General features: G+C 43.5%; 1 protein-coding gene across 2 annotated transcripts in view; it reads right to left on the bottom strand.

Annotated features, from left to right (window-relative positions):
- ARHGAP18 (Rho GTPase activating protein 18) overlaps positions 1–13,827 on the bottom strand; it is a 75,517-nt gene that overhangs the window by 46,451 nt on the left and 15,239 nt on the right. Inside the window, exon 1 of one of the 2 annotated variants that reach the window (XM_048490880.1) lies at positions 11,563–11,869. The exons of the other annotated variant lie outside the window; for it this stretch is intronic. Coding sequence (XP_048346837.1) covers positions 11,563–11,678 — 116 coding nt within the window. The 5' untranslated portion in view covers positions 11,679–11,869. Of the gene's footprint in view, positions 1–11,562; positions 11,870–13,827 lie in introns of those variants that run through there. 2 annotated transcript variants of the gene reach the window in all.

Raw genomic sequence — 13,827 nt, 5'->3', positions numbered from 1 at the left:
AACTACCACAGATTGCTTTAAATTTGTCACTCAGGGCTACTTGGTTAATTTGAATGGATTTTTTTTAAAAAAAAAAACTGTATGAACACGAATCCTCTGCTACTGATCACATGTGCTGCTTCTGCTTACATTTTATTAGTTAAACTCAACTCCCTTTCACAATTTGGAATGCTTTCCGTGTTAGAGGGCCTCATATCTCCTTATGTGATGGAGAGTATTGGTGGCACCTGAAAAACTGACATTTTCCAACATAAACTTTCTGTCAGTATGTATAATTATGAAAACTTATGCTGCAATGCATATGACAAACCACCATGTTCTTTTGCTGCAGAAAACTAATACAGTAACCTCTCTTGAATTAGTCTACCTAATGATTCTTATTTCATTAATTTTATTAAATATTTATATTGCTAGCTTTCTCCTGAAAATCTCAAAACAAAGGCAGGTAACCACAACGTCAAAACAATTTTATAGAAAAAATGTTAAAAACATTAAAACCAGTCTTAAAAACCAGTCTTAAAAACCCCTTATGCCTCTTCCCCCTCCCCCACACCAGTGGATAGTCCCCCTCTCCCCAGACTCAGACTGCCCTACGTGGTCTCCAGAATAGTTATCCTTTGTAACCTCATTGAAATGTAAAGAGGGTGGGAGCTGCCCCGATCTCTTTCAGGAGGCTGTTCCAGAGGTACAAAATGGCCCCTTAAAAATGACCCCTTAAGACTGTTGCCGACATTCACAAAAACTTTTTCACTGAACATGCACCAAAGAAGAAGAATGCTACACTACATATATTCTGTGACATCTACATCCAACGATGTGTACATTTCAATGCTCATTAGTGTTAACTGGGAATCTTTAGTCGCCAATTTTGAGGAACAACGTTTTTTATGTCAGGCAAAAAAATAAAGAAATGTATCTATGGGAAACTACAACATGGCAAAATGAACAAAAGTGCTAGCGGCAGTGGAAAACCCAAACAATTTCTGTTTTGGAAACTACAACATGGCACCTTGCATCTTTTCATACAGTCCAAAACTAAGTTTCTTATATTCTGGCCTATCATGAGAAAAACAACACCACTTAATATTTTTATTCTGATTTATGTTGTTATAAAGTCTTCCTCATCTGTAAGTCCTATGCAAACATTTCCTTGTCTTTGCAGATCTTTATCACAGATGTTTTTAAAAGCACGTGTTTATATCCTGAGGATGAGGAAGTTTTAGTTTAAAGGAAATGGAAGGCTTGCTCTGGAACAATACTTAAAGAGCATAATCAATTATTCTTTGTAATAACTATTTAAAGACATTTCTGTATATGGTAAAATAAGTTGCATACAAGCAAAACTAGATTCATTACTGTCAACCATTCCTTTGTCATGGCTTTTTAAATAATGCTATGTTCATCAGAAGTCATACAGAACTAATCCAGGAGACAATGGTGCTTGCCACAAATTATTTGGTTTTGCCTAAGCACAGAGAGCCAGCTAAAGTCCTTGCTCAGGAGATTGCCTGGGGCTACAAAGGAAGCTCAGATTTGGCCACTGGGCTCTAGTAAGTGCGGGAGGGTGGGCGCAACTTGTTGCTTCATTCCCTTGAAGAGTATTAAGGAAGCCGTGGACATGTGGGGAGAAGTTGTTGTTTGCTTATTACTTGGGAAGGGGAAGGGGGCAGGGGATTGGGAAGGTTCTTCCTTGGCTGGCTGGAGGGGTTTGTTTTTTGGGAGGGGGTAAGACATGCTGGGGTTTTGAGAGGGTGGTTGTTTGGTGCAAGGGGGTAGGGAGGAGTGCAGGGGGATTGGAGAGGCTCTTCCCGGCCTGAGTGTTTTTGGGAGAGAGGAGATAAGGCATGCCAGGGTTTCAGGAGGGTGGTTGCCTGGTTTGGGGGTTGGGAGGAGGGGACAGGGAGGCTTTGGGTGGGGCAGGTAGGTTTGGGAGGGGACTGGCTGGGTGCTGGCCAATGGGCATGCAGGATACAGAAGGCTTGGGCAGGTGATTGGCTAAGGGTTCATCTTTGCACAGTGATTGGCTAAGGGTTCATCATTGGATGTTCAAACCCTTAGCCAATTATATATAGTAAGATAAGATGTTGTCCTTTGTCATAGTATTTGATTAAAAGTTTAACTGAATCAAAATATTGTGTAAGGAATACGCGGCCAATAGTTAAAATATGCCTGCTTTTCATACCCCCTCAAAAGCCCTGGCAAACAGGCAGGCTTTGAAGTACCTCCTGAAAATCTCAAGGAAGTGGCCTTTCCTCACCTCTTCATAAAGACCATTCAACAGAGACAGGGCCATGATGGAAAAGGCTCAGACTCTAGCTGATGCCAGAAGAGCCACCCTAAGTGGTGGATAGCCAACAAACGGCTACCTGAAGATCATTGGTGGCAAACAGGCTGCCTGAAGATCATTGCCTGAAGAATAGGCTGACTGAAGATCATTGGAAGATCATGCTTCAAATACATTGGTCCCACCACCCCAGGGGAGCACGAGCGAGGGGGCTTTCTGGGCCCTGGAGCCACCTGGAGGGGGGGTGACCGTTAGATAAATTAATAGAATCCCACCACTGGTCATGAAAGGTTCGGGCAGCCCCATCCAAATTCAGCTGTGACACTGCCCCACCACTCCCATGGAGGCTTCCCATCAGCATGGAAAGGCTTGAACAGTCAAAAAGCCTCCCCATCACTGAGAAGCCCCCAATGAACTGAATAAACTTACACCACCTTTTTGGAAGGATACGTCTGAGGCCCAGACTGCCATAGTAACATTGGCAAAGGTCAAGAGGGAACCAACTAACTTCAGCTCCTCCCCTGGCCATGCCCTGGCCCATCCTTCCCAGGCCGGGGATAGCAGAGGCCCTGAGATGCTGGGGAGGGCTGTGGCAGCTGCACACCAGTGGAATCACCCCTCCACCAGGGCAAGCCCCCCGGGGGGGGCAAATATGTCAGCATGGCCACATGCCTCTCCCATGAGTGGATCCCCCCCTTTAGCTGGGGCCATAAAGGTCACAACAAAAACCTTGAATTAGTAACAGACTGACAGCCGATGAAACTGTCTCACAGTGGTCAATATATTTCCCCTGGTGGATAGCCCCTTACAGCAAGGCAGGATGTGGCACAAGTGTACCTCACCCAGGGACTTCAGTGATGGGCGGGAAATAAATACACAGATTTTAAAAAATTCTGGACCCAGTTGTAGTTTCTTGATTGTCTTCAAAAGCAAAAGTGCACATTGCAGTAATTCAACAATAAGATTACAGAAGCATAGATCAGCAAGGTCAAATCAGCTGAGTCTAGGTAATAAGGAAGTTGGCAAACTAGATGCAGCTGATAGAAAGCACTCTTGTCTACCATGCCCACCTGCTTTTCAAACATCAAGGCAGAGTCCATTAGCATTCCCAAGCTCTTAACCTGCTCTGAAAAAGCAAACATTATGACATCTAGGATGAGTGGATTCAGTCCCTCTAGCATATTTGCCTTCCCAACCATACATCTGTCTTCTCTGGATTCAGCTTCAGTTTTTTTCTACCTGGTTCAAAGAATACCCTAAGTTTCCTCTTAACAGAACAGCATAACGGAACATTTCACAGTGAATCTCTCAAGTGAGATGTAGGTGTGGTTCAGACAAAAGCACAGCTCCAACTTACTGGGAAGCTGTAGTTGCCATCCAGGAGGAGAGGGGAGGAAGGATAGCTGCTCAGTTAGCCACATGGTCCCTGCAGGTCAGGACCATTAAAGGCAGCCGCCTGCTCAGGAGGTGTTTGCCATGTCAGGCCCTGCCTGATCACTGTGGCATTTTATCCTGTTTTTTTGCCCACACTCCCTATATTAAAACGCTTTTGGTTTGTTCTCATGCCTGTGTTTTGTCTTGTTATTTGATCATCACAACTTGGTGGATTCAAATTGGAAATAATCCTTTTGAGGAAATCTATGTACCTGCCTCCCCATAAGGCGCCTTGGACGTGTGGTGGGCCACAATGCTGCATGCCCTGGTGGGGGCTGACAGCTGGCCTACACTTTCAGGTAATAGGGGGTTACCCACACAGAAGCCAGTGCCTAATGGGATCCTGGAACTTGCTTCTATGTTTTCTCCCAACAGGCAGGCTGGGGAAAACAGCATTCACTGGATTGGCAGGCAGGTCGCCCTATGTCAGGTCCCTATGCTGCACCTTAGTTCCTCGCGCCTGAATTCAATAAATCCAGCAGTGGCTAGCTGTGTTCTTCTTGTCCTAATTTCCCATCAATTCCTTCATCTGTAGAGAAAACACTGAAGATAATCCTAATAAGAAGCAACACAAGAAAAATAAACTGCTGCCATAGGATCTGCAGTTACAAAACACAAAAGATTGTTGTGGTCTGGGTTTAACATACTTTTACTGGGTAGGATTATCAGAGACAGGTTCCAGTAAAGAAGGAAGTCTCCCAACATATCCAGCTGTAATGTAAGCCTTTTTTTCTGAAGTACCGGTAAATGTATTGTTCCTGTCAGCTGCTGTATCTCTATATTGTTTTGGAGAGTAAATTCTACACTGTACGCCTTAGAGTGTTTAATACCTCAAGAGAATGCTTTCACTGACACACTATGTCAGTTATAAGTAAATTTTGTCCTGTATGCACTACGCAGCTCCATTACAACAATATTAACTTTTCTAATATACAACAGACACCTTTGAGATGCTATGTCTAGCACTGTCATACTAAGGTGTTCTAACATGGCAAAGGCTCTCTTTATATCATTTATTGCTGTTGCAAATACTTCTGCAATGGAATATCTCATTGCATGTGTGTGTGTGTGTGTGTGTGTGTGTATACATACGTGGGTATGTGTATATACATACATACATACGTGGGTATGTGTACATATATATGTGTATGTATGTGTATATATATGTGTGTGTGAATGTGTGTGTGTGTGTATATATATATACACACACACACACACACACACACACACACACACACACACACACACACACACACACACACATATACTCACATACATACATATATGGTTGTTCCACACTATTAAATACCAGCAAGTAATGCTACCAAAAACCTCCATTTTGGTTCATGCTTCTCTTCCCTAGAATCAAACTAAATTTATTCTCTCTGTCTTTATATGGGCCACTAAGCAAATTCTGGCCCACTACCACAACAACAGCAGGTAATTCAGTAGGCCAAAACCCATTACTCACCTTCTAAGCTTGGAAAGAAGGGAATTGTGTTTCTCAGTTAAACAATTTGCCCTAAAACTGGGGCCAGTATCCATCTTTGGGTTGAAGTATGGCTATTCTTATTTTGTTAGTGATGGTCCTAGGTCTGGATACTCATAATATGTCTTTGCTGCTGTTCCTCTTCCATCTTTTGGAGTATTTGTTGCATGGACGTTTGCACTACTGACTTGGGAACTGAGCTTCTCCTTAAATTAGCACAAAGAGGTAGTTAAATACTCCTTCATGTTAGCCTTTCAACTTGTCTCTTGCCTTCTGGCTCCTTCAAATGAAATTTTTAGTGTTGGGTATCATATTTAATGATTTATATCACTCTGACAGCTTGATTTGCTAATACTTTACCAAGATCTTTGTATTATTCACCTCAATAAACGTACTTTCTAATTACACTCAATCTAGATCTCCAGTATTCCCTCAGGTTTGTAGATCTGCAGTCCTACCACTTTGTCAAAGATCTCTTGTAACTTTTTTGTACTATTCAGTGTACAGATTAGGGATATTCTGTGGAACTAGTTGCAGAGCCTAAGACAGCAGCTGCTTTATTTTAGTGCAGATCTGGGCTACACTGGAAAGTGGACCACATTCACACAGAAATGTACATGTGTTCTTTCCTGACTATATACAGTAACAGCAGCACCATAACAGAAATAAGGGTTCTGTATGGCTCATAATATGCTATATTCTCCATGAAACTCAGCAATATGTCTATTTAGAAGTTCTGTTCTGCAAATGTTTCTCATTTTTCTGCACAGAGAGAGGGGGGGGGAGAGGACAAGAGGAAAAAACATTGGTTTATAATATTGCCAAAGACATGATATGGATTCTCCAGTATAATGGAGTGAATAAATCATGGTAATTCCACAGCTAATTTGAAAGCACCCATAAACCAAGTCACTGATCCATCTGTATCATATTCTGACTAGCAACAGTTTCCCAGGGTCTGAGACAGAGGTTTTCCAGCTATGCTCCCAACAATTTTTTGAACTGGAGATTCGTTCAGGGATTGAACGAAGGACATTTTGCACAGAAAGCTCATGTTGTACCACCAAGTTATAGCGCCTGTCCTACAACTCAGGAGAGTAAATCTATTCCACAACACCACAACAATACTTCATATTTTGTAGCAGTCTCTACTGTTATAACAAGCCACGCTTCCAGCCCAGTTTCTTTCACATAAATTAGGTTTTATTAATGTAATTAAAATTTGATTAATATTATGTTGAAACCTAATAACCCATAAATATACAAAATATTTCAACAAATCATCCTAAAGGGCGGTTAAAACTTCAAAAAAGCAGCAGTGGCGTACTGGTTAAGAGCAGGCGCATTCTAATCTGGAGGAACCGGGTTTGATTCCCCGCTCTGCCGTCTGAGCTGTGGAGGCTTATCTGGGGAACTCAGATTAGCCTGTGCACTCCCACACACGCCAGCTGGGTGACCTTGGGCTAGTCACAGCTTTTCGGAGCTCTCTCTCAGCCCCATCCACCTCACAGGGTGTTTGTTGTGAGGGGGGAAGGGCAAGGAGATTGTAAACCCCTTTGAGTCTCCTACAGGAGAGAAAGGGGGGATATAAATCCAAACTCTTCTTCTTCAAAATAAAGAATACTTGTCTCCTTGAAATTTGTACCCCCTCCAAAAAAAAAAGAAACATGTACATCAAAACATCATCTTGTTGCATTTTGACACAACTTCAGTTCATGAGATGAAATGGATACCAAAAAACCAAAAGCTTAATTTTTTGGGAGGGATGCCAAAGTGTACTCATGTGGAACAGGGGAGGAAGAGATGGTCATTCAACTGCTGGCCCATCTCCTCATTTCCTTCTCATCATACAGAAGTGCTACAACATTATTGGCAGGATATCAACTGCATACAGATAGAAAGCTCAGCTCTAAACTTCAATTTAGTAGCACAACTGTTGACTTCATCAAGATTAATTTTAGTCACTTCCTCGATACAGAAAATGAAGTACAATTGTTAAGAAACAGCCACACTCCAAAAATGGGTTTCTTAAGATCATGTATCTAACATTAATCTTATATGTTTATACAAAATTTAAATATAATGTCAATGTTCAACTATGAAGCAAACATTCCAGTTTACTACAGGAGAGAAAGGGGGGATAGTTTACGATGTGTTTTAATGCTGTGAGCCACATCAGTAGACATATGGCAAACTGAATAAGAACATTACATAGAATTACATCGATTTTCTCAGCTCCTAGATGCACTCTAGCCATTTGCAGATTGGAGAGGGCAGTTGTGGGAATTCAGAAGTTGGTAATTTCAGTGTTTGGTGTATACTATTTTTAAAATACCTAATTGAGAATGCAAACCTGTGTATATTTGTCAGGATGAAAGTCCCATTGAATTCCCTGGTTGCACTCAGACATCATGATAAATTACGGTTTGATCAAGCCCCATTCACTTGCAACATCTGAATTCAAATGTATTTCATTTATTTAGGAGGGAAAAGTATGCCATCTCTTCAAAGAACTGCTCCAGGCAGCTCATAACTAAAACAGTACAATAAAAAAATCCAGTAATTTAAAAAAACCTATTAAAATTTGCCAGATCATTAAAAAAAGACAAGCCATTCATGTCATGTAATACAGAAGACAATCCTCAGGCTAGAATCACATTATAATAGCAATTAAAGAGATCAAACTACACATCAGAAACCTGAGTTTTAAAGAAAGATTTGACCTTATAAAAAAAAAGTCGGGTAGATACCAGGTGAGCCTCAATAGAAAGGGCATTCTCACAGGAGAAGTGGGAAGGGCAAGGAGATTGTAAGCCCCTTTGAGTCTCCTGCAGGAGAGAAAGGGGGGATATAAATCCAAACTCTTCTTCTTCTTCTTGTGTGTGTTAAGTTAAACATGTATTCATAAACATGTATTCGTATTTAGGATCACTGTCTAGCATATACCAGGGTCCCAACTTGAGTAACGCTTTGTCAACAAGTACAGAGAAAATCAGCAAGGAAGAAGCAAATTCACCTTCAATGGAAAAAAACCCACAACACAGAAATAAAGACAGCAAGAAACAAAATGAATGCCAAAAGTAACATACATTTACACACAGAGAGCTGATATGTAGTCGAAATTTATGCCCTAAGATAAGATACCTGAGTTCTAGATAGGGGATTGCTAAGGGGGCAAAAAGAGGGGAAGGAATTATATGAGCCTGAGACCGGTGAAGCAAAATATCTGGGAGGGTCCAATGGAGATGTGTGGCAATGCTGTGTGGGGATGATCTCAGGTGGTAGATCAGGGCTCTGAGGTTGAAGAAGGAAAGGAGGCTGAAGGCAGGCTCAACGTCTTGTAGAGTGTCACAGGGAAAATAAGTGGGATGACCCTGCTGCCATGTTATTGGGAATGGAGGGATTGAGGTGACTTTTACAGCTGGATAATTCCATCATCTGAGAGTTTGGTCCTCTTGGTTTGGGAAAGTCTGAAAGGATGGTTTAAAATTAATTGCTGTCAGATACAGATGAAAAGACTGGAGGAATAATACAAGAGTCTGTGTGGCTTGGTTTAATCAAGAGAAGTTTCACAGGCTAAATTAAAAGACCAGGTGGGACTGATGACTCAGTCTGGGATTGTTGATGAGTTTTTGTTCTATGTGTATGCCTTCCATATTCTTACATGCATTAGGACTAATTTATTGCCAATCAAAAAAACACTCCAAGATTCTGAATGAGGAAGTGGCTGATGACATTGCCACTGTGAGTACTTTTTTCCCACAGGAGGGGTGGCTTTCCTATTTATGTGCTGGAGCAGCAAACAGTTGCAATCTTCCAAGGACCTCAGCATACATTTTTGTTTTTTACTTTGTAGGTACCTGCAACCTCAGCAGAGTCCAATATAAGAAGGCTTGGGAGGGGGGCTGTTCCAACAACAGGCCAACTTGGTGGGTCTCCACTTCTGGTAGCTTTTGTTGAGCTAGCATGAGTAAGCATATTTAGAACTGTTCCTGCACTCAAATATGCAGTGGCATAGTGGTTAAGAGCAGGTGGACTCTTATCTGGAGAACCGGGTTTGATTCCCTGCTCTGCCACTTGAGCTGTGGAGGCTTATCTGGGGAACTAGATTAGCCTGTGCATTCCAACACATGCCAGCTGGGTGATCTTGGGCTAGTCATAGCTCTTCGGAGATCTCTCAGCCCCACCCACCACACAGAGTGTTTGTTGTGGCGGGGGGGGAGGGGAGAGAAAGGCGATTGTAAGACCCTTTGACCCTCCTTACAGGAGAGAAGGGGAGGGGGAGTGTAAATCCAAACTCTTCTTAGAATGCAGGAATTCCAGTGTCAATTTCAAACAGCTGCGCTTCTATAACAAAGGCATTTTTGTTAATATGCATTTTAAAGGCACACTATCTAGAAACTTACCTCTTTTAAAAGGCAGAGAAACAAGATCTTTGGACAATATATCAGGGCAATATATCAGAAGCAAAAAGAAGTTCAGACCAAAGTCTATGGAGTTCAAGCATGATCTACTGGTCTCTAGTGAGTATAAACTGGAAACTGGAGAATTTTTGGTTGCCAGTAACACACTATGTAACAGTCAAAGATCAGTGGAAATGAACATCTCGGAATGTTTCTTTGCCTAGAGTATTAGGAACATCACAACCAGAGACATGATGCTGAACACAAGGCACAGCAAAGTTTTACAGTCAGGGTCACTTGGTGAGTGAGTTTTTGTTCGAATTTAGAATTGAAATGACGGGATGGAAACAGGAAGGAGAAATCCATTGTGCCACTACTGACTAAATGATGGATTTACATGTGGGTCACACTGGGAAATTAAAACTACCCAAAATAATACAAACAACTTCTATAGCTTTCAGAAAAGAATGCCCACTAAACTCTCATGTTTCATATTGAAGGTCGTCTTCAGTGTAACAGACTTCTCTCTGTGATACACCTCTGAAGATGCCAGCCACAGATGCAGACGAAACATTAGGAACAAGATTCACCAGACCACGGCCACACAGCCCGGAAAACCCACAACAACCAGTTGAATCCAGCTGTGAAAACCTTCAACAATACGTTGCAATGCAACTTCGACAGTATTTCTAGACTTTCCAAGCCTTGGATTCTTGTAAGCGAAGGCCTGGCAGGGAGGGGGGAGCAAGGCTCAGAGGCTACAACAGCCTGGGGAAGGGTCCCCTCCCTCTTCCACGTCATGTTCCCTACTAGAGGATAACAAACTGGGGGTCAGGCCCAGGAGCAACCACCAAAAACTACTCTGCCCGGCAACAGCAGTCAATGCTGGAAGCATATTACACACATCAGTAATAACCATAAATGAAGTTGGTGAATGTGTGCCAACACTCCTGCATCCCACTTTACAATTCAAAACCCAAGCAAAAGTGCCTGCAGAGGCCAAGGATCACACTCTAACAATGTTCATTAATTTTCATCCTTAAAGCAAGCTTTCAGCTCTGGCTCCTTGTTGCACACAATCATATACACATGCCCACACACCTCAGAGTCTGTAAAAGAGAAGTGCTGAGGCCATTAATGCGGGGGGGGGGGGGGGGACACTTGGAGAGAGAAAAACCACAGTTCACAAAACCGGAAATATTATATGTCCTTCTGTAATCCAGGAAAGTAGAGGGAGGGCAGCACAGTATAGCCCAATCTGGTCAGATTTCAGTGGCTAAGTGAGTCAGTACTTGAAAGGGAGAGGAAGTCTCCGCAGAGGAAGGCAATGGCAAACCATCTTTGCTTAATCCCTTGCCCTGAAAGCCCCTTGCTGGGGTTCCCATCAGTCAGCTGTGACTTGAGGGCACTTTACATGCATACATTCTCAAGAAAAGCACTATTAAGTATGAAGAACTGAAGAGCCAGCCACCACTCTTGTTTCACACAGTTTGTGGAAGATAGACTTTTTACTTATGTTAACAAGAAGGGGTAAAAGTCTGTTAAACATTAGCCATTCTGTCTTTACAATAAGAACATGTTCCGTGTTGGAAAAAGAAAAAAAACCTTATGTTCGTAAGAAACACGCGGCTGCATTCCTCCTTGCAAACCGTACCCGCGCTTTTGACTGCTGCATGTTATCAAATGCTGCGCTGCTGCGATTTGCATGAGCCCCATATGCACCTGCCGAGAGAGCCACTCAGCAGCACCGCACCTCCCTGCTGATGGCATTTCCTGACATTTAAACTTGGATCATATGATACGACGGCCAACTTTCCTAGCAAACTCCAGCCGCCGCGCTTGCGTCAACAAGCAGCGCAGATCGAAGGCGCCCCTTTCCTTCTGCAGGACGGCCACCGATGCGGGGTCCCGCTGGAGCCAAAACCATAGCACGCTTCAGACGGAGCCCTTACCTCCCGGGGGACGTCTCTGCACCCTCTTTGGCATGGCTAGCTGGCCCGTCGGCGTCGCTGGGGCTGGGGTGGTACGCCGTCAGTACCACTCCCGGGGAACTAGACCACCGGCTCATGATGGGCGGCCGGGCATCCCTGACTCAGGAGCGCCGAAACAAAACGAGGCCGGTGCCTCTCCTGGCAACTTGGCTGGTTGGGATCCAGGCGCTCCTCCCCTTTGAGGTCGCAGATTGAGGCAGGGAGAGGGGAGGAGTTCGGCGCAATCCCGCTTCCTGTCTTCTGCCAGCCAGACTCGATGACTCACGACAGCATTGTTTACTGGGACCCTTCAGGCTGCTGCTGGTGCTTAAGCCGTTGAGGGGCTGGCGCTGTACAGTCATCGGCAACATCGCCTCCTCTTCGCTATGGCCAGGTTGCGAGGATGATCTACCATCCCCTCTCCCCGCCCCCTGGCACTGCTGATCACTTGTATTGTGTAGCAGGACAACGATTACAGCCTGTTTCTTCAGCCCTGTTTTACAGGACTTCCTCAAAGGGAAACAGCCAACAGTGAAACCGGAAAAGTAGCTGCAGAGATTAAGCAGAAAAGAAAAGAAAAACCCCCTGGACACAAATATATCCTGCACTTTCATAGACTTGTGCAGCTCTTTGTGTGTGGGGTGGGGGTGGGGGTGTAAGGCTTTTTGAGCCAAACGGCACTTGCACAGGATTGCAGCCCTAGATTTCCTGCATTTCTCATTTTAGGACTAAGGTCTCCCATCAATGAATATGTGAGAAGTAACATTTGTATATGCTTCCTTTGTGAGGGATGTACTAAAAGGAATGATAAGAATGCCCAATGGGAAAAAGGGATATGCTTGAAAGTCAACTGGATATAATATGAGTCAGGAATGCCAACTGACTTGCATGGGCTCCATTGAAAAATGTTACAAGACAGAATAGTTGCAATAAAAATGCAGAACAGCTTTTGAGAAATCTTTCATGGACATGGAATGACAGCACCATCCTGGAGTGTCAGCACCTGGGAGTGGCATAAATGTTCTGAGCCTAGAGTGACAGTCCTCAGAGTGGAATGAGAGCCTTTGGAACGGATCTGGAACTGATATGACAGTCCCCAGAGTGGAAAAACAGCCCCTGGGTCCAGATAAACCACTCTGGGGCTGGAATGGCAGCCCCACTATGGACTGACAGTCCCTAAGAACAACATGTTCTGGGGCTGGTATAGCAGCCCCTAGAGTGCAAGGACAGTCCCTAAAAGCAGCATAATAGTTCTGGAACTGAAATGATAGCCCCCGCAGTGGAATGACAGCCACCATGCATCATATAAATGTTCTAGGATAGGAATGACAAAGTGAAAAAATGGATTTTGATAGTATCTTGAGTGTACTGAGACTCAAATGACAACCCGCACAGTAGAATGATGATCACTGTGTTTGGCATAAGTACTCACTTTAAAAAGGATGGGGACAGAATAGAGCAGATGCAGCAGAGAGAGACGAGGGTGATCAGGGGCTGGACATTAGGGGAAAAAATCTTACAATGAGAGTAGTTCAGCAGTGCAGTCATACCTAGGGAGCTGGTCATCTCCCTATCACTGGCAGTCTTCAAGCAGCGGCTGGAGAACACTTGTCAGGGATGCTCGGGTGATTCAACGAAGCCCATGCAAGTCAGTTGGCAGGGGGTGGATTAAATGGTCTGAATGGCCCCTTCCGATTTTATGGTTGGAATGATGGTCATCAGATTTGAAGAATGGTTGCTTTGAGTAGAAAAACTGTTCAGGGACTGGAATTGAAAGATGGTTCTTGTGACAGAATCAGGGCTCTGAAATACCCTACATGTGAATGAATGTTTCCGGATGTTGTGCAATAATCCCTGTGTGTGTGAATGTTAAATGTCACAAAGTTGCTTCCATCTTAGTGACCTTATGAATTAATGACCTATCGTTAACAGCCTTACTCAGGTCTTGCAAACTGAGAGCTGTGGCTTCTCTATAGAGTCAATCCATCTCATGTTGGGTCTTCCTCTTTCCCTGCTGAATTTGACATTTCCAGGCATTATTGTCTTTTCCAGTAAGTCTTGTCTTCTTATAATGTGAGCAAAGTACAATAGCTGCAGCCTCAACTTGGTCATTTTAGCTTCTTGGGAGTGTTCAGGCTTGATATGATCTGCATGTTTGCATTATGTGCAGTCAAGTCATGCACCATGTGCAGCCAATTTATGCAACGCTATGAACAAATGACTTCCAAAACACCCTATCATTAACAG

The sequence above is a fragment of the Sphaerodactylus townsendi genome, linkage group LG01, assembly GCF_021028975.2.
Source record: "Sphaerodactylus townsendi isolate TG3544 linkage group LG01, MPM_Stown_v2.3, whole genome shotgun sequence".
Classification (NCBI taxonomy): domain Eukaryota; kingdom Metazoa; phylum Chordata; class Lepidosauria; order Squamata; family Sphaerodactylidae; genus Sphaerodactylus; species Sphaerodactylus townsendi.
This window is presented reverse-complemented; position numbering and strand designations above follow the sequence as displayed.